General features: G+C 42.2%; 1 protein-coding gene across 2 annotated transcripts in view; it reads right to left on the bottom strand.

The window, feature by feature from the left end:
- Nucleotides 1–19,344, bottom strand: part of DOCK4 (dedicator of cytokinesis 4) — a 1,604,094-nt gene that overhangs the window by 795,450 nt on the left and 789,300 nt on the right. For both annotated transcript variants that reach the window (XM_078674485.1, XM_078674490.1), the window contains exon 23: nucleotides 3,398–3,590. In XM_078674485.1, coding sequence (XP_078530611.1) covers nucleotides 3,398–3,590 — 193 coding nt within the window. The remainder of the gene's footprint in view (nucleotides 1–3,397; nucleotides 3,591–19,344) is intronic.

Genomic DNA, 19,344 nt, shown 5'->3' with positions numbered 1-19,344 from the left:
CTCGGTGTCGACGTCTTGCCAGTCTATCTCCTGAGTCTCCGAGGATGCAGACCCGAGGAGCGTCCTGCGGTCGTCGTCCCCTTCATACTCGTAGTAAGTAGCCACCTCCTCTTCTTGTTCGTCGAATGCCTCAACGCTTTCCGACTGTCCTTCAACGTCGTAGTCCTCCTCCTCCGTTATGTCGGCCACCTGTGGCTTAGGTTTTGTCGGGATCATGTAGTCCTTCATCCTTGCGTCGAATTCTTTCTTTCGCTGCAGGATGTTTTCCATCTCGGCCTCGAGCCGTCCCTTCTTTTTCTCCATTTCGGCAGAGTGCTCTGCGTCAGTAGTGGACTGACCTCTACTAAAATCTAGGCCTTGGTCTTCATGAATCTCTGACTTATTCCGTAAGCACCCTACTTTCATTGGAATAATCCAGCCATGATAAAGTCCAGGATCACTGTTAACCTCATGGGGAATAAGAGGAAATGCAAAAATATTTTAGCCATGCACATAAGACAAAAACATGGGCCGACTATCGTGTTAATTTGGTTGTGTAGTGTCAGCTGTTTATCAAACTTGACTCTCAAGTTTTTTACTGTGTCAGCTTGTAGGTTGGGTGGGAAGGCCCAAATGGCCAATGCACTTGCAGGTTGAGTTTGAATTCATAGCGCAAGCTGAGAACCTCTGTCTTAGCTGTACTGCATTTGAGTTGGTTGATACTCATCCCGTGAAAAACTGTTGATAGACAGGGTTTAATAGCATAGTGGTCAATTGGTTCGCCCTTCTTAAAGGAGAACACAAGCTGAGTGTCATCAGCATATGAGATTCTCTTGGCCCTAAAAGACTCAATCAATGCCGCTAGTGGGGTCATATAGATGCTGAACATAGTAGAGCTAAGGAATGAGCCCTGGAGTACTCCTACAGAGACACCACTTTTACAGAACGAGAAAGGTGACAAACAAACTTCTTGGCATCAGTCTTCAAGGAAGGATTTCAGCAACTTCAACGCTGTGCCCATGATGCCAATATCATGAAGAGGTGCAAGCAGCCTGGAGTGAGGGACCATGTCAAATGCTGCCGACAGGTCTAGAAGTCAAGGACTGCCTCGCCCTGGCATCTAAGGTGCTTTTTATCAGTTAGGAGGCTTCCAGAAGTGTGGTCTCTGTGCTGAATTTTGGTCTAAACACAGACTGGCTAACGTGGAGAAGTATTTTAGATTCAATGTAGTTGGATAGCAAACTTTTCCATACGTTTTGATGGGGCTGGCAGCAAGGTAATAGGCCTGTAATTGCTTGGGATATTGAGGTGCATTCGTTTTTTTCAGAAAGGACAGCGTTTTGGCCAATTAGAAGGGACTATCCCCGATGACAGTGACCTGTTCAGTATGGAGTTCAAGAATGGATTGATGAAATACACTCCCTGAGCTAAGAGAAAAGCTGGTCAGTGATCAGAAGGGGAGCTTGGCCTAAGATATCAAATGGCCGCTCTAGAATCATCCATTGAGACTGGATCAAAGAAGGAAAGGAAGCAGGATATAGTATCTGGGCGGGGGCGTCTGAGTATGCTATTTTCTTTAACACTCTTTTGAATTTTCTCAATTTTATTCTGAAAAAAGCCGGCCAGTATGTCTCAGTGGTAAAGGATACTGAAAAGAATGGCCATGGTTTATTTAAAGTACGAACCAAATCAGAAAGGAGAGTAACTTTTCCTAACATATATTTTAAATGCTGACTATGGTTTTGAAGAGAAAGTAGTCATTAGCCCAGAATTAAAACAAGGTTGTGTACCGGGCTACAGAAACACTAGAACCTGCAGAAAGCCACCAAAGGTTACCCTGAACCCATCACAAGTCCAAGATCGGTGTTTAAGGAGGCAGGAAGACTGTTGGAAAAAAAGAGAAAAATTTGCTTGTCATCAGTGTAGAAATGATAAGGGAAGCCAAAGGAAGGACAGAAAAAGGACGTTAATAAGAAGCTGCAGCCATGGGTGTTTTTTAGTAGCACTATTACTATTGTAAAAGGAATGGGAGAGGATCAGTTATCTGTATTGAGAGGGTGGTTAGAGAGAATGTCAAGACTGGACATGAGAGGAAAGAGGATCTTATTAAATGCGTTGTCAGTGGCAGTATTAGTTCTTCATGAGACATGGGTGAGAAAGGAAGGAGCCTCGTAGAGACATTGGGGATGCAACGAAAAAAAAATGAGGAAAGTGGCAGGGTTAAGAAAAGTCTATTTAAGTTAGTTTGAATGTCAAATACTTTAGAGAGAAAGTAAGAATCAAATTGTACAGCTCAGAGTGCGCAGTGAATAGGAGGCGGGCTAGGTTTAGAGGGAAGAATGTTTATGATGTAAACAAGGCGTTGAGGGTCTAAGAGTAACGAGGAGTTGGATCTTGAAATGAGGTGGATTTTGCAATACTGAGGATAGACGAAAAATGATCTGAGCTTGTTCATAAGATTTGAGATATTTCATGTTAGGGATTGTCCTCCATTTACAAAGGGGTGCATGTATTGTAGATTTAATGTTAAGACAGCTGAAGTAACAGAAGTCTGTGGACGAGAGTCAAGGGGCGAATCTACAAAGGGACCGTGTATATTAAATATTGCTACCAATGAATTGTTCAGTTACTTAGAGGATGAAGAACTCAATATAAATGTGAGGTTATTTAATAATCCTAATAGAATCTTTGGACAGCATTAACATTGCCATTTGTGTGGCAGGTGTCCTACTTAGAAGGACTGGAGTGGCGTGAAGACACAAGACATGTATTATGGCATTGCCAGAGGGGGATTGGCTGATGGGGCAGAGCACTAAGGCAGTTTTTTGTAATACAAAATCAGATCCCGTGATTTGCCAAGTCATTGAGTTGGGAAGGAATTAGTGCTTTTCGGTGAGTGGTTGATGACAAATTGGTTAAAAAGGATCTTAAGTTGGTGGTGGCTAGCATTGAGGCTGAGGTTAACAATAGTTATGAGTGATGTCTGCATTCTGTCATTTCATCTGGATTCTTGAGCAGGAGCCAATGTTTCCAGGTGGGTGGAAGACGACAACTCAATGGGCCACTTGATGGTACAATTTCATCTGCTGTGTTTCTGACTAACACAACAATGTATCTTTCTCGGTTTAATCCAACCTAAGTGGCCTTTTAAACCCACTTGCTTCTTTCGGCTATTAGCAGAATGTCAGTGTTCAAATCTGATATATTTCTTAACAACTATCAGTGGAAGCTTTCCAGAGTACATCACCGCATATTTATTTTTATTGCTCAACACAACTGTTACCTACAATTAAATGATATTTAGTGGTCTTTTACATTTGTTGTACTAAACTGAAACATCGTGGTGTACACTTCAGAGATCTTTGCCCATTGACTGTGAATAACACAGCCTCCAGATTTCACACAATTCTATGCCTACCTGGGTTAGTGTAGAGCTCACTCTCCACTGTTTGTAGAATGCACTGAAGTTTTACAGCTTGAAGAGAGTCGTCGACATGCATGATCATGGGCAGGCTTCCTAGAGTGTCATGTACCAGGTTTGCCACTTCCCGTACTTCAAAGAGCTTGAGCAGTTCTGAATATAAAGCTGGGAAGGAGCTCAGGAAGACTGCCTAAAGAAACATAAGAAAACAAAGATCACAGAGAATGGTTTCAGCTTTACTGTACAATAGAACGTCACTGAACTAATAGAAATTGTAATCAACAATTGTAAGTACTGAGGCAAATATAAATTAAATTTGACATTTAAGTTACCAATGTACAGTTATGTCTTAAGTCCTATTTTCCTACAGAACATGTAACTATCCTGTTGAAGCACTTTCATATCAAATGAACCTTTGGAATAACCACTTTGTCATGAAGAGCTGCCAACTTAATGATGGACAGAAATACATTGAGTAGAAGGAGGCAGCACTAATGAAAGATCTGATTACAAACAAATAAACTAAAACAAATAAACTAAGAAAATGTATTCTTACTGCAAATATTCCAAGATAGGAATTGAAATGACACCTGAAATAAAGATGGGTCCCATTTGCATGTAAAAGAATGAACACTCAAGATCAAACAATGCATTTTGCTGATTTAATGCAATGTGGGAGTATTACATTAAAACAATAATTAATTATAGAAAAGTCTCTGGGCTGCAGGGAATCACAAATTGTAAGATATTTTTAGAAGCAAAAGCTTTGCAAAAACTTTAATTAGCTTAGCTTTGTTTAAAATACGGAACAAAAAGATCTAAACATTTAAAAATCCTTTCCAGGCGGACATGACTAATCTACATTTCCTAATGAATTCTCAAATATCCTCTCTCAGAACCTACTGACAATAGACACACATTGCACATTGGAGCAGCCTAAATCCCACATTCCTTGTTAAAAGAAACTAGATGAGTGTTATTTATTGTTAATGTAGTTGTTAGCCCTAACCCCCTAATTAAGCAACACATGCAAAATAAAAAAGATTCAAGGATTCTATGTTGTATTCTTGAGATTAAGAGCTACTAAGGCATTTGAACGACTGCCATCCATAATCATGGTTCCTTAGAGGAACAGCTGTTAAAACGCCCCAGAAAATCTCCTTTCTGGAATCACAGGTTCTTTTTGCAGGATCTTTATCAGTAACATAAGATTTATAAGTTTCAATCAAAGTTTGAGAGCACGTAAATGAAGCTTCACAAACTATAATTACACTCCAGTTCTGGACATATGCCATAGATGTCATAATATAATTTAGTGTAGATGTACGTACTTGAGATGGACGTCTCTGTCTCATTCATACCTGATATTACATCTATCAACCACAGTGGAAGGCATTATCCTGGTACATACATTCTTAATTTGACAACTACGCTAAACAATGTTTTGTGAATGAGAAAGGGAAGAACAAATCTGTCAGAACCTCTTTGAGAGGGCCATAGGGCAAGCAGGAGCTACAGGGCCCAACCATGGGGCTCGAGACCTTTTACTCCTGACGTCCTGGACTTACTATGGGTTCTGAGCCACTGGGCCAAGTACCCCCTAACACTTGATTCTCCACATGAGTCGAGCAGTCCAAGGCTTTTCAGGGATTTGGGGGCGGTGAGAAATAGATGCAGGGTGGTGAACACAGGCTCAAAAAACATTCAGTAACAGCAATTTAAGTCCAGTCAAATACTTTTTTTCTAAATTAAAAAATAAAGAGTATTTATATAAAAATCCAAAATAAAATACGGCATACACAAACAATAATCACAGTCCCCTGAGGTCGGGTCTCTAGAGTTCGATAGGAAGGTCCCTGAGTCCCACTTCCCTCTGTCTAATGGTAGTGGTTAGTCCCTATTTACTATATGCAACATTAACGTTAAGCCCATAAGTAGTTTGAGGCTCAGGAGTCCCACTCGGACTCTTCCAAACGTTAAAAGTGTTTCAGCATCCAAAGCACTATGCAGAACAGTTCCCCTGAAGCCTTCTGGCCCTGTGATCAGTCTTACCTGCTCCTGCAATAGCTGCTTTACCGGAGTCTCCAGGAGCGTTTCACTCTCGGATGTGGCGGGGGGGCTGAAGTGGATGCTGATGGTGTGTAGCACTCACAGCTCTTCAGGGGTAGAAGATGGGCATCCAACGCATCTCCTCTGGCTAGACTGTAAGTTCATCTGATCCTTCTCACAGGTATGGGAACCACAGCTCTGGTTCCAACCCTCAGTTGGGCCTCTGGCATGCACATAGGTGACCAAGGCACCCTCTCCTCTCTATGACAGATGAACCAGGCAACGTCCCTTGTTCTTCACAGCAGTGTCCTTTAGCATAAAGGGTCACGACCTTACTCCGCACACATTGAAGAGCCCAATCAGGACAGCAGTGATTTCCTCTTCACTGCAGCTCCCTCTGGTATACTGGTTTACCGGTCTCCCTCCACACACTGGACACAGCCCGATAGGCACAGCAGTATGTCACAATGGCACCACTGGGATACAAGGTTGCCCACTTCACTCTGCACACGGGCTATGACCTGATCGACATGGCAGTATCTTTACTTAGCCCCTCTGGAGAAGGAGGGCACTGGCTTCCCTTTGCACTCAGGCTATGGGCGGACCGGTGCAACCATGGATAACTTCACGGCGCCCCCCTCTGGCATACTGGGTCGTGACTGAAATCTGCACACGGCGAGGGCCCGATCGATGCAGCAGTGGTTTCCTCACACCTCGCTATGGGGATCGACGTGCCAGGATCCCCCACTGGATCTCACTCCTGCGAAGTGCTCTGTTTATCCTCACAGGACACGCTGGCTTTGGCAAGCAGGCAGGCATTGGTGCGCCAGACTCCAGGGGCTGGCGGTCATGGATTTCCATGGGTTATATACCCTAGCCCAGATGAGAGACTGCCAGGCCGTAACTTCCCAACCCTGGTCACAGGCAGAAGCCTTGCAGAGCTTCTCCTCCTTGCACAGCCTGACCAGCTGCTTGACAGTTTACCAATTTGGGGGCCTTGAGCTCCCCTTCTCATAATCCATTTCCAGATACCAAATATGATTTAGGGTCTGACTCTTTGATGTTTGTGATGGGGGTCTGCTACCTTTTAAAGTGCCCTCTCCCCTGTCTTGACCTTCCTCCAAAAAGTAGTCTGTTACAGCCAGAGCTACTCCAAATCCTATAACATAGGTCATGGGAGTGACTAGAGATTCACATCTGGATGTCAGCCACAGTGATATGTGCCCTACTCTTTGGGTACTTTTGATCAGCCCCATCTCCTTCCTGGGATGTACCCAGGCTCCTTTCCAGTGACCTCTCTCTGAATTAAAGAGCACCCTTTGAAGTGTACTGAAGAGCCTGGCTCTCCTTCCTCCAGAGTGTGTCCCACCCAGCTCACAGGAATGCAGCAATTCACAAATCTTTCTGGGGGTATTTCTCTATCTCCTCATGCTCCTCCAGACAGCCCAGTGTCTTCTAAAATGGAACCCAGAGTTGTCCATGTATTATACCTTTTACAGGCACACATACACCCAACACATGCATACAACTTTTTTTAATACTCTTTTTATTTGGGTTCTACTTCTAAGAAAAAAACAACAGTACAGCAAAATATGCTCATATATAGGGATTGATAACATTTGTTACTAGAGTTAATGAGCATTGCATATATTACGGTTGGCAATTGGAGCATTAAATCAAATCACAGAGGCTTTAAATTTAACAAAAAATATATTACAATAATTATGATTTCTTAACATTATATTATAAACTAAACACATACATATGCTACAATATATTGGATTACATACATGTTATTAGTTTTTACCTGTGAAGTAACACACTACTAATGTAGGTAGAATAAATTGCACATTATGTAATGAATCCCTAAGTAAACATAAACATATGGAGAATAATGTCAGAGGGCAAATCATATGTGCTGCAAGCCTAAAACTTAAATGGTGAAATGGTATTGGGGAGGTACAAATGAAACTGCAAACAAAGATAAGGGTGATAAATTTCCTAGGGAGCCTGGCAGTCACCCTGGTCCAAATACTGATTTAATCAGCAATAAAAAGGAGCCTGGGTGAGTGACTCACTCGGGACATTCCCCAAAAAATTGCAATACATACATGTAGACTGTATAACACAATATAACTAGTAAGTTTCATACTGCATGGATGATTTGTTTTAAGACCTACTCTAGGGATTTGAGGACAATACTTCTTACTCACGGTTGAGGCACAGAACAACCATTAAAGAGACAATGGAAGAGGCTGCTGAGGAAATGAGTTCATCCCGAGAACCTCAACCATGCCATCTTCCATGATGACAGTCTCTTGTCATAACTGGAGAAGATCAAAACAGAGGAGCTCCGAAAGATTAACAACAAAAGTTATATTTGCAATATATAAGCTATTAAAATTACACCCACAGATGTATTTGGTCTCACAGTCAATTTTTTAAAAAGTCAACAAGAACAGAGACTGCATGAAGGTCCTAAGTTTGCAATTGCCAAGACTAATAAACACTGGTAATAGGTTCCAGTTACTTTAGAAAAAAACAGTAAATGACACAACTATTGATTTAGAATATTGTGTTACTTATTTATGTCAAAATATTAGCATTCCAAAAAATATGAAGGAACAGAATATATAAGATAAGAATATAATTGTTTATGCATATAATATCAATTTTAAAAATATAGTAGATAATATTTCTTATTTTAATACAGGCGTATTTAATATTTATTTCTACACAATTCAATCTATATTAGTTATTATATTAATTTTAGGAGCTAGTATCAATAGAATAGTTTTACATTTTTTAATATGTTTATAATTTTTATATAAACTCATTTTTACATTTAATTAATAATTTATATTTGAGTTGCAGGTTATTAGGTTTGCATGGGAATAGAGTACGAAGTTACATACATTTTAATTTATTTTTAAATTTTAAATTAAATTTTTATGGTAACTATATTTATTTGGTGATTATGTGAATGTTTTTGTATAGCTTACCTACAAATTTATATTTAGGTTGTGGGATGCGGTGTTTGTAGGGTAATATGGTGGGGTGTTATTTAAAATATATATATTGTCTTTAAAATGTCTGTTAATTAAATATCTGCTTTGATTGGAAAATCTGGAGAAACACAAGCCAGCACAAGTTGCAGTTTTTCGTTACTCTGCACACCATAATCTACATTGCTTCTACATTTCAGATGCATCTGTATGCCACCTCACTGTAGCCACTCCACTATATGCTATTCCACTCTACCCCACTCCACTCTACGCTTTTAAACTGTAAGCAACGCCACTATAAGGCACTCCAGTCTACCTCACTCCAATATACACCACTGCACTGGACTCTACTCTGTACACAACTCCAATCTACTCTATTCCACTGTATGCCACTCTACTTTACAACACTTCACTCTACGCAACTCAACTGCATGCCACTCGACTGTACGCCACTCCACTCTTGGCCACGTCAGTGTACAGCACTCCACTCTATGTCACTTCATTCTATGCTTTTTTATTTGACCCCACTCCAATGTATGCCACTCCACTGTTAGTTATTACACTGCACCCCACCCCACGCCACTCCAGTCCAGTCTACACTACTATGCTACTCCTCTATACACTATTACATTCTCAGTGTTAAACACGTTGCAAATAGACCGCAGGTAGGTTAAGCATGGAAAGTATTACTCACACCAACAAGCAGATGTTAGGAGGTGGCCCAGCTTCTGCCGGCTGTGCCCTTGGCACCGGGCTTTGCCGGGAAGCAACCCACGCTGCGAGAAGCCACCAGCGCTTTAAAAGTGTGATCACCAATGTCCGGCCCCTTCTGTGTGCAGGGGAGGCTGGGGGACGGAGTCCCAGACCACGCAGGGCCACAAAGTAAGTGCGGGCAAATGCAGGGAGGGGGAACTGACTTTAGGGAGACACTCATGATACTCATTTTGGCTTACTACAAACCTTAAATAGTTTTGCTTGAGATGGGGAAACCATAAAATTTCATTTTTAGAGGTCAATTCTTCCAGAGACTAGACTTCATAAAAATATCTGGAAGGAGGATATCAATTATCTAGGGTTCTTCCCAACGGTCTCTCCAATGATTTATGTGGGGTTGCTGCATGGCCACAAACAATAATTGAACTTGTTGTTGGATGTCCACATATTATTTGCCGACAGGTCTGATCTAGCACAATGAATCAATCCTTAAGGTTTAGGTGCTGGTACATGCTGTAGCTGCACACAAATAAATCAGATAATACCTCATCGCTACTGCCAGGAGGAACCCAAGTGACTTGGATTATGTCAAGGAGCATGTACAAGCTCCAGGAACACCTCACAACGATACCAGGACATCATTTATGCCAACTTGAGAAGCACATCGCTTTTAGGCAGGAAGGATAGCTCAAGAGAGCTTCCCTCTGTTAGTGTTACACGTGACTTCCTGAGAAGAACCACACATAGGACTACAAGACCATTTGCCTACTTTCTACTTCCTGGAAACAAAAGAGAGAAGCTCCATTCTGGAGCAAGAGCAATAAAGACATTTTACTACGTGTTTTAATTATTCATCTAAGGATCTTCCAAAAGAAAATTACAAAGGCCACATTTCTGTATGCTGTGCTATGCTACAGGCATCGAAAACTAACCAGTGAATGTCACCTTCTGAAATTATAATATGCGGAAAGTACTTTCTTTAAACGATGTAAAGTATGGCATTAGTGGTAGCTTAGGAAAATTACTAAATAAGGAAGCCAAGTGGCAGGCGAACACACCGGACACGAGAAAAAACACAGAAAAAGACAACGCGTGCTCACAAAGGAGACATGGTACAGATGACTCAGACCTCCTCGTGGATGAAAAGTGATCTATCTGAGAGCAACCACATGGGCAGAGGGTGGTAATACCATGCCTGTTCTTAGGTTTCAAAAGGCATTTCCTCTGCTTCTTGTGCAAAGCGTTCTCGCTCATCATATCTGCTAGGAAGGATGTTCAGAATGAATATTAGATTCAAAATAAATGTGTGTCAGGTAACCAGGCAGACGAAATCTGTGCTGAAAGCTAGAGCAGGCAGTTTATGATGACCTGAATGTTAGGATGGTGAAAAATGCCAGAATTGCTAAACAGCATACAAGAAGCACAATGCACTAGGCCTTTTACCCAAGCATGCTTCTAATGCAGAACATATTTTAAGAAACTACAGTGTGACTGGTCATCGACTAAGAAACAGTTCCACCGGTGCTGTTAAAGAACATTTTAATTAGCTCTGCCATGAATGCACACTGCAACTGTGAAGTTTCCATATACCAAATTAGATTTTGAAATGAAAGCCTGGCATGCAGTAATTACCCTTCTTCTGCCAGGACAATGTAAGATATCACTTTCCACATTTGTTGCTTCACTAAACAACTCTGCATTTTATGCTCATTAAAGCAAATATGAGCATCGGGGTTTTGTAGGGCGCATTTACCTCGAACAAAAGTCATTTTTCTTCCACTTGCTTTGCATTTTCTAGACAAGTCTTGAATTTGGAAATTCGCTAGAAAAATACATTGGCAGATTTACTGCTGAAGTGACCAATACTAACATTATATGATGTCTTAGAAATATGCATATTTATGCTCATACAGAAATGATCAATAAAACACATAAGAAGAGAATGGTAAACGTAATTTTTTTTAACAATTTAAATCTAGCTCTGTCACTCACAAGAATTTAGTGAGCCAAATCATTTTCAGTAGAGAATACCCCGTGCCAGTTTTTAAAATAATTTGAAAAAGATATCAAAATATTTCAACAGCAGGATGGAAGGCAAGGATATAAGAGTCAGTCGGGGACCAGGAGACATTGAGGATGACCAAGTCCACAGGCGAGCTGTCCCACAAAACATGTGGTGGGGTCAGTGTCCGGATTGAACACCAACAAGCCTTGGCAACTGCAACCCACGTGGTCAGAGGAAAGATGCGTCTGCGAGGACCAGCAAGGTCCTGGAGACTCTCCAAGCTATGGAGAGTCAGGGCACGTCTGAAGCAACCAGGTAAGCCCACTGAAAGTTGAAGTTGCCTTCACAGGGACCCACAGGCCAACGGACCAGGGATCGGGAAGGGACCTCGAGAGGAATCACAAAATACCAGCCCACGGAACACTCGTGGAGTGTAGGCCGGTAATCTTCTGTGGAAACACTGCTCGAGGTTTGGACTACAAGTAGCCCAAAGCACAACCTCAGGGATTGCCGAAAAGCATATACTGCCCACGAGGGCTGCAGTTCTCAGGTTTTCTGAGAACACTAGTCGACCTCGGGGATACTTGGAAACCCACCTCCTGTGTTGCAGAAATCTTCATATTCCTCAGGAGCTTCGGAGATTCTGAAGTCATCCAGCGAAGTGTAGATAGTCAAAGTACTTGGTTTCTGTTGTAGAGTTTCGTCCTGGTAAATCTAAAGTCCTGTAGTCTGGGGTTCCTAATTTATACCAAAAAAAGGTGGGACAAACTCTGGGGACCCACATTTGGGAGAGTCAGGATAGAGGGGTGGTTACACCCATGTCCTTTGTCCAGTTTCGCGCCAGAGCAGGAGCAAATGGCTCTTGCAACCGGTTTGAGCTGGACTACACACAGGGTCACCAAATGTGCCCCCAGTGCAGCCATCAAAGCACTCTCAGAGTGAACCCACCCAGCCCCAACACACTAAACCCTGTCTGGGAGGTGGTTACACCTCCCTGTGACAGGAAGCCTATTGGCATGCCTTCCCCTGCTTGAGCTTTGCTCAGCAGCAGGAGGGCTGACTCGTGTCTGTGGCTGGCAGCATCCATTTTGTGATGCCAGGTTCTGTTAAGCTGGTACTGGATGTACCGGTGTAGTCATATTTCTCCCTCTAGGAGGGTGGAATCATACCTCCCGCACCAGTCACTGGTGTGGGGGTATGATTCCAAGGTGTTTGACACCAAACACAACATGTTTCTGTGGAGCCGTTTTAAAGTTGGCATTTGCTGCTAGGTTATAATGCACTTAAGAGTATATGGTTGGCTGCATCACAGAACAAACCCAGAGAATAGATTCCGAAGGCTGTAGAGGGGCTCTGCTCATGCATGGGCACCCTCTCACATAAAACCCAGCACCCTGCCTTCAGGATTGATAAGGCCTGCCGTAGGGGTGACTGATAGGTTTATATGTACAGTGATAAGGTAGATACAGTGAACCTATATCTGAGGAAGGGGTGCATGCACCACCTTACACAAGTTGCAGTAGCAGACCTGTGATGTCAATTTGAGTGGTCTCTCAGGGGTGGCACAATATATGCTGCCGCCCCTAGGAGGCCTTTGGGGTACATATGCCCTAGGTACATAGTATACCATATACTAGGGACTTATAAGGGTACCCCAGAATCCATTCTGGAGTGTACCTAAAGTACATGCAATCAACTTAGAGGAGAAAGCAGCTAGGCGGGGGTCCTGGATAGCAAGATCCCAGCCAGTCTGAGTCAAAAACAGTGAAACATCAGCATAAAGTGGGGGTAACTATAAGAAGCAGATCCTACTCTCCTAGAGATAGGCCTTAATGGGGCTCCATATATCCTTTGGAGGGGACATAGCAGGTAAGGTATCTGCATACAAGTCACTGTTCGTGTTGCAATAGGCTAAACTCTGGAGCCAGGCCTTAGTCGTGGGTAAGGCCTTGCAGCCCCATTTGACAGCTATCTCCCGTTTGGTAAGGTGAAAGGTCATCGCCATGAATTTATGAAAACTCTTAGGAAACCCTAATACAAAGCCCAAAAAAGCAGACTCTGGGGAAGGAGAAATCTGCACAACTATCATTTTAGCTATTTTGATGCAAATTGATCGCCAATAAGTCCCAATCTTTGCACAGTTCCAGATTCAATGTGCAAAGTCTGCGTGTAGAGCGCCACACTTAAAGCAGTGCGGTCTACTAGAGTGCGGTCTCCTAGAATCAATGTTGTGTATTTTTTCTGGGGACATATAACCTCTCCATAGAAATTTAAAATGCAATAACCTGTGCCTAATATTTAGTGAAACTTTTTTAGTTTGTGCAGAGAAAAATTTCCAATGTGTGTCTGAAATCGGATGTCCCAAATCTCTTTCCCATGCCTCCCGAACCTTGGTGTCTTTGCCGGGAACTAGTGTCATGCATGAAATATACATTTTAGAGACAAGACGCTCACCTCCAAAGGAAGAAATTACAGTAGTTAACAGGCCGAATTCGGCCGGTGCCAGGGGGAACTCCGTGATTGTGGCCCTAAGCGTGCTGCGCACCGGTCTAAGAATACATTGGTCCATAAATGTAGCCTCACTAAATCTGTCCTCCTCATCTCCGGCAAAAAGTGACTCCAAGGTTCAGAAGGCTGACGACCTGTTTGAGCAACAGGACACAAGATACAAGAGGCCTTTTTTATACAGCTGAGCAGTTCGAATTGGACATGCCTTGGACCCTGCAGATGGCCTTCACTGAAGTAAGCCTTGACCAGTAAGTGCTGTCCTTAAGTTACTGGACCCTTGGCTGGTGTTAAAGTGCACTCCTCCTGCCTCAAACCTGGGACGCAGAAACGTTTTGACAGCTTTCTGCTCTGAGAACCGCCGGGGGACTGGGACCAACCTGCTATGCCAGTCCGATAAGAGTGCGTCACTGCCGGGGCTAAGATATCCTTAGCTCCCACTACGTTGTTCTCTGCCAAACCAAACCCCTTGCGCTGAGACTTTGATGCCGGAAAACACTGACGACGAACCAGCTTTGGCTACAGCCTGTAGCCTTGCCTTGCTGAAAAAAATCCAAGTTCCAAAACAATCAGATCATGAAAAGCTCCCCTAGGCGAAGTCGCCAAAGGTATCCAATCAACGTCAAGGGCCCCTGGTGCGCGACATCTGAACTTTTTCCACTCAAAACTCTTGCTGCCTAAACCAAAGGCTTTGCAGAGGATTCAACACCAGAATCTGTCAACACCAAGCCATATTTGACTACAGTTTTTTGCCTGGACCGGCCAATAACTTTAGACTTCAAGATAAAACTTTCAACTGGGACGAACCTGGTCTCTGTATCTGACCTCTGAGCCATCGCCATGGGCCTTAACTTTCATCTTAGTACAGGTCAAGCACACCCAAACAACTGAGGTTGGTGCAGGACACTTTTTTGCACTATTTATCTCAAAATGTATAATTCATATCCCCAGTTCCCTATTTTTGATATTTGTCGTTTTGGTGCCATTTTATTTTTTTAAACATTCTCTATGTTTCTAATTTAATTTGGGATTTTTCTTGTGTTGTATTTTGACTTTATTACTGTTTGAATAATGCATAAATGCTCTGCACATTGCCTCTAAGTTAAGCCTGTCTGTTCTGTGCCATAGCTACCAGAGGTTTGAGCACAGGTTTATTTGGCGACTTCAGTTGTTCACCATGGCAAGGATTGTGATAATTATGTGAGTAAGGTTCTTACTCCTCTCAGCTAATAACCCAATTTATTACAGGGTGGCATCACAAAAAACCTGATGCAAGAAGATGCAGAATTCAGAGTGGAAGAAACATTGCCACTGGCATGCATTAGAGCCCCACTGGAATGCTGTAATTCAGAGCCTGGATAATCAGTCTAATTTAACTCCTGACTAGCTAGCACTCTAAGAGAAACAAGGCCAACATTTTGTTTCCTCCTTCTAGGGCCCAAAGGTAGTTTCTCAGTTTCATTTTTTAAGGACTGAACTCTTGCCATAAAATTTGATTCCTGACAATTTAGGTGTGCACGTCCCGAGCAATACAGGGGAGCGAAAAAATGTTAACAAATGCATTGGAATATTGAATTCTACAAAAATGTTTGCTTTAATTATTGTAGAATTCATTTTTAGGATGCTTCTGCCAGCACTCGTTCCCCTGCATTGCAGGACGCCCACTAACTGGACAGTAAAATAATTACCATGTTGGTTGCGTAATCTACAATATAATTTATTGATTCACTATTCCAAGATGGCAATCATGTTTATAATCAGTCAGCGAGTGCCACCACTGCACTTGGGAGCAAGCATTTTTGTGGAAAGGTTGTGTATTATTTAAATGTTACTACCCTCAAGGGCTAGAGGAAAAGGGTAGAGCTTCTCAAAAATCTACTTTTAAGAGCAGAAAACCGAACACAAAATAGTAACACCTGAATATAGGGTATCCTGGCAGCCCAAAAATAATGTGAGGTTTAATATCTAAGTATGCACCAGTGCCAGAGCTGTGAACTGTATATATTCCTTCAAGAAGAGTCCTCTTTTCAGAAAAGGCCACCCAACAGCTGTTGAGAAACGGCATTAAAAGGATGAGACCATTGGTCATTTGACATCCATGAATGTTGTAGAGTGATTTAAAGGCAATACTAGTGGAGAGAAGGACATAAGAAGACGGATGATGCACAATTCATTGGCTTGGACATCTGCAACAGATTCACTACATTGATTTAGGAGAAATGGCAGGAAAGAGAGGGAGAAGCTTCAGGGAGATTTAACGCTCTTGAATATCATGGAGTAATTAAATATGAATACCCTCTTTTCTCTATGAGGAATAGGAAGTAAGACGAGGAAATCCACAACAGATTTAATAGAGATCATTTAAGACAAATCACGATATGTACATTTTTCAGCTTGCTTGTACATTTATAAAAGCAAGGCATCAACTGGTATACCAACTTTGCACATAGTTTAAGTGCTTCCCATTGAGGTTTAATCTATGTGATAAATGTTCCTGCGCTAAAGTGATGAACTGCATACAGTTCTTCAAGGACTGTCCAAATTTCAATTGCAGACATCCAACAACTGTAAAGAAATAGGTGGGAGGGCGGGGGCAAGAAGAGCAGGGGTAGGTTGGACAAGGTAATGCCCATGGAAGACACTAAAGCACTGCAGTTGAGGCCAGCATGGTAAATGTGATAGAGATTACAACCTGGACTGTTCCTAGCAATGAAGTACCCCAGAAGAACTGTTCCTATCACTCTAAGGTATACGGGCGACTCAGCTTGCACTCATCATTCAGTCGCCCATATGTGCAGAGAGCATGATGGTGTCTCTGGCCACACCCACTGTGTTAGTCTCACAGAATCTCCATCAAGGTTAGGCATTGAGACTGAAGATAGACTCCTTCCCGCTGATGAACCCCCCAAAATGTAAAGTAGCAAATTAAACAAGCAAAATACCTCCAGTCAACATACCTGACTTGCCAAATGGCTGTTGTGTGGGCTGATCTAAGTTCTAAATGGCACTCCAAATGAGCTATGATAGAAGGGGCTGACCAAAAGACATTCAAAACATATAGAAAGGAGAGGCAACAAAAATAGGCGTGATCCGTTGCGATCGTTCTGTAAAATCTTGGGTGGACATCACGCGCGGGAGACATGAATGGTTACAGGAATAAGTTGTGTGTGGCACTCGTGTCCTCAAAAAACAAAGTGAACAGAATGAACGATAATCCCTCAACCAAAAGACGTATATTTGTTTGGGTGCTTTAATTGCACATGCAGCAGAATAAAAACCCATATTTCACAGGAACTGTGAGGTATGTCACAGTTCCTTGTGAGATACAGGCTTCATCATCATAAACATATCCCCCAAACCCTCTACAGAGTTTTCCCATTGTCAAATCCATTATGATTATGCAGCAACGTCATCTAAATTACAAGGCATAAAAGGGTAAATGATGTGGCAAACTTTCTCGCAGTATTATTTTCATCCATTTGAGACAAAAACAACTGTTTTTTTGAAATATGAAATTATTTGGAAAATGTCAACCCATAACTATGTGGTAATGGCTGTAGCCACATAATCACATAAATCAGCATGTCTAAAGCTAAACATTTTCATTCCATTCAGTCCCCATTGTGAGAAGCACTTTAAAGATGAAAACTTTTTCAAGCTAACTACCCTCAAAATGAACCTTTAATATATAAAATTCTTAAAGTGTAACGTACAATATTGTCCTATATTTCTAGCCTGATGTCTGGTGATATTTAGAAACAAAACAACATTCAACCTCATAATTTATGATGTAACCAGAATCTCACAATATCAAAATTGGACCATATATTTACAACTAAAATTGAATAAATTCAGTAAGGCGCCTGATCCAAATCGATGCTGGTAAATCTGGAATAGCCAAACCCACATTAGAATTTATTTCATGTGGCGATTGTAGTACACCAGATTCGGCACTCATGAAATGCACCTGGTACAAAAATTCTTGATTCAGAAATGCATCTGATGCCACACACAAGGCAGCGGTGTTTGGCTCCAATCAACCTTTATTCACAAAAGTCTCCATTTTCTTTTCTCAAAATTTAAAAAGAGAACATCATGTGATTTCTGAGAGACATGGAAGATAGACTATTCAATCATATATAAATCTGTCTAAAAATGTTAATGCAAAAACAACAATTGATGACCAGAATGCAGAACAACGTCATACATTCACCCCAGTACAGGGATCTGGGCCTAAATCCATCGTTCTTTGCTCCCCATGCCATTCCAGTTTGAACCCACTAATATGCAAATCATGACTGCGCCCAATGGGAACAGTCCAGCCCGAACTGCCAGGCCAGGTCCTTCCTGGATTGGAAACAAGCATCCTAGGACCGGTTTTGGGGTTTCACCCCTTGTGTTTGCTTTGTTTGCCCTGAGTTGGCAAGGGATGCCCAGACGTGGGTCCCTTGCTCACTTTGCCACTGGATTCAAGGTAGCCTGGCTGATGAGGGCTGTTAACTCGAAACCGGTCCCAATATGCTTCTTTCCGGACCAGGTAAGACATGGCTTGGCAGTTCAGGCTGGACTGTTCCCAGGAGGCACAGGGTCAAGACTGATTTGCATATAGCTGTGTGTGAACTGGGGTAGCAAAGTGAGCTAAAGAACAAAGATGGATTCAACCTAGATCTGGGGGTGAGTGTCTGAAAAGTTTCAGCGCTCCGTCCATCCTCTCCTTCGATTTAAAAATTCTTAATACCAAAGACCAAAATACAATAATGGGTATCAAACCAAAAACAGTCCTTTATTTTCATAACTGTTTTTATGGCGTGTATATTAGAGTCTGTTATGAACACAGAAAAGACTCTATATACTCATGTTAAAAAAATGGCAGCCCTTTTGGTATTTATTTCGTCCTATAGATCTAAATCAATTAATAAAATGAAAGGCAAGTTGATATGTTTCAAAATTCATATAACGTAAGTGAGTAAATCTTAGCCCATCTGAAAACCACCCATCGCGTTAATAGTTCTATGGTCTGATTCACAAAGTTTATTTCCTTTTTTAAAATGCCTTAGTCCTTAAAATTCAAGAGTAAGGAATAAGTCATACCTAAATTAGGAATGAGACACAACTCCCAATAATCACAGTTTTTCAGTGTACACGTTTATTCTTTTAGACTGATGACAGACCATGATGATTGGGGGGTGAGTGAGTGAGTGAGTGAGTGAGTGAGTGAGTGAGTGAGTGAGTGAGTGTGTGTGTGTGTGTGTGTGTGTGTGTGTGTGTGCGTGTGTGTGCGTGTGTGTGTGTGCGTGTGTGTGTGCGCGTTTTTTTTTCTTTTTCATCCCAGGGCCTAACGCACAAGTTACTATTTGTGTAACGATATATCTGTAAGAGACATTAGTTAGTGATAGATTCCTTACCTTAGAATATCCCCAGGCATCAGACTGGATCCGGAAAGCTTTCGTCAGCTGTACCCCTGCGCGTCGATAGGCGTCGTCGTACAGCTCCGCTTGCAGTTCTGTACACAACTTTCCGCGACAGGAACGCAGAGCCATGTAAGAAACTGCCCACTGGTGCATAGAAACTAGGGCCCAAAAGGATGACCTTAACCCCAGTAATCAGTTCGCAGAACAGGGAGGATGGGTGGGGCGGTAAGGAGTCTATCACTAACTAATGCCTCT

The sequence above is a fragment of the Lissotriton helveticus genome, chromosome 1_1, assembly GCF_964261635.1.
Source record: "Lissotriton helveticus chromosome 1_1, aLisHel1.1, whole genome shotgun sequence".
In the NCBI taxonomy this organism is placed as follows: Eukaryota; Metazoa; Chordata; class Amphibia; order Caudata; family Salamandridae; genus Lissotriton; species Lissotriton helveticus.
This window is presented reverse-complemented; position numbering and strand designations above follow the sequence as displayed.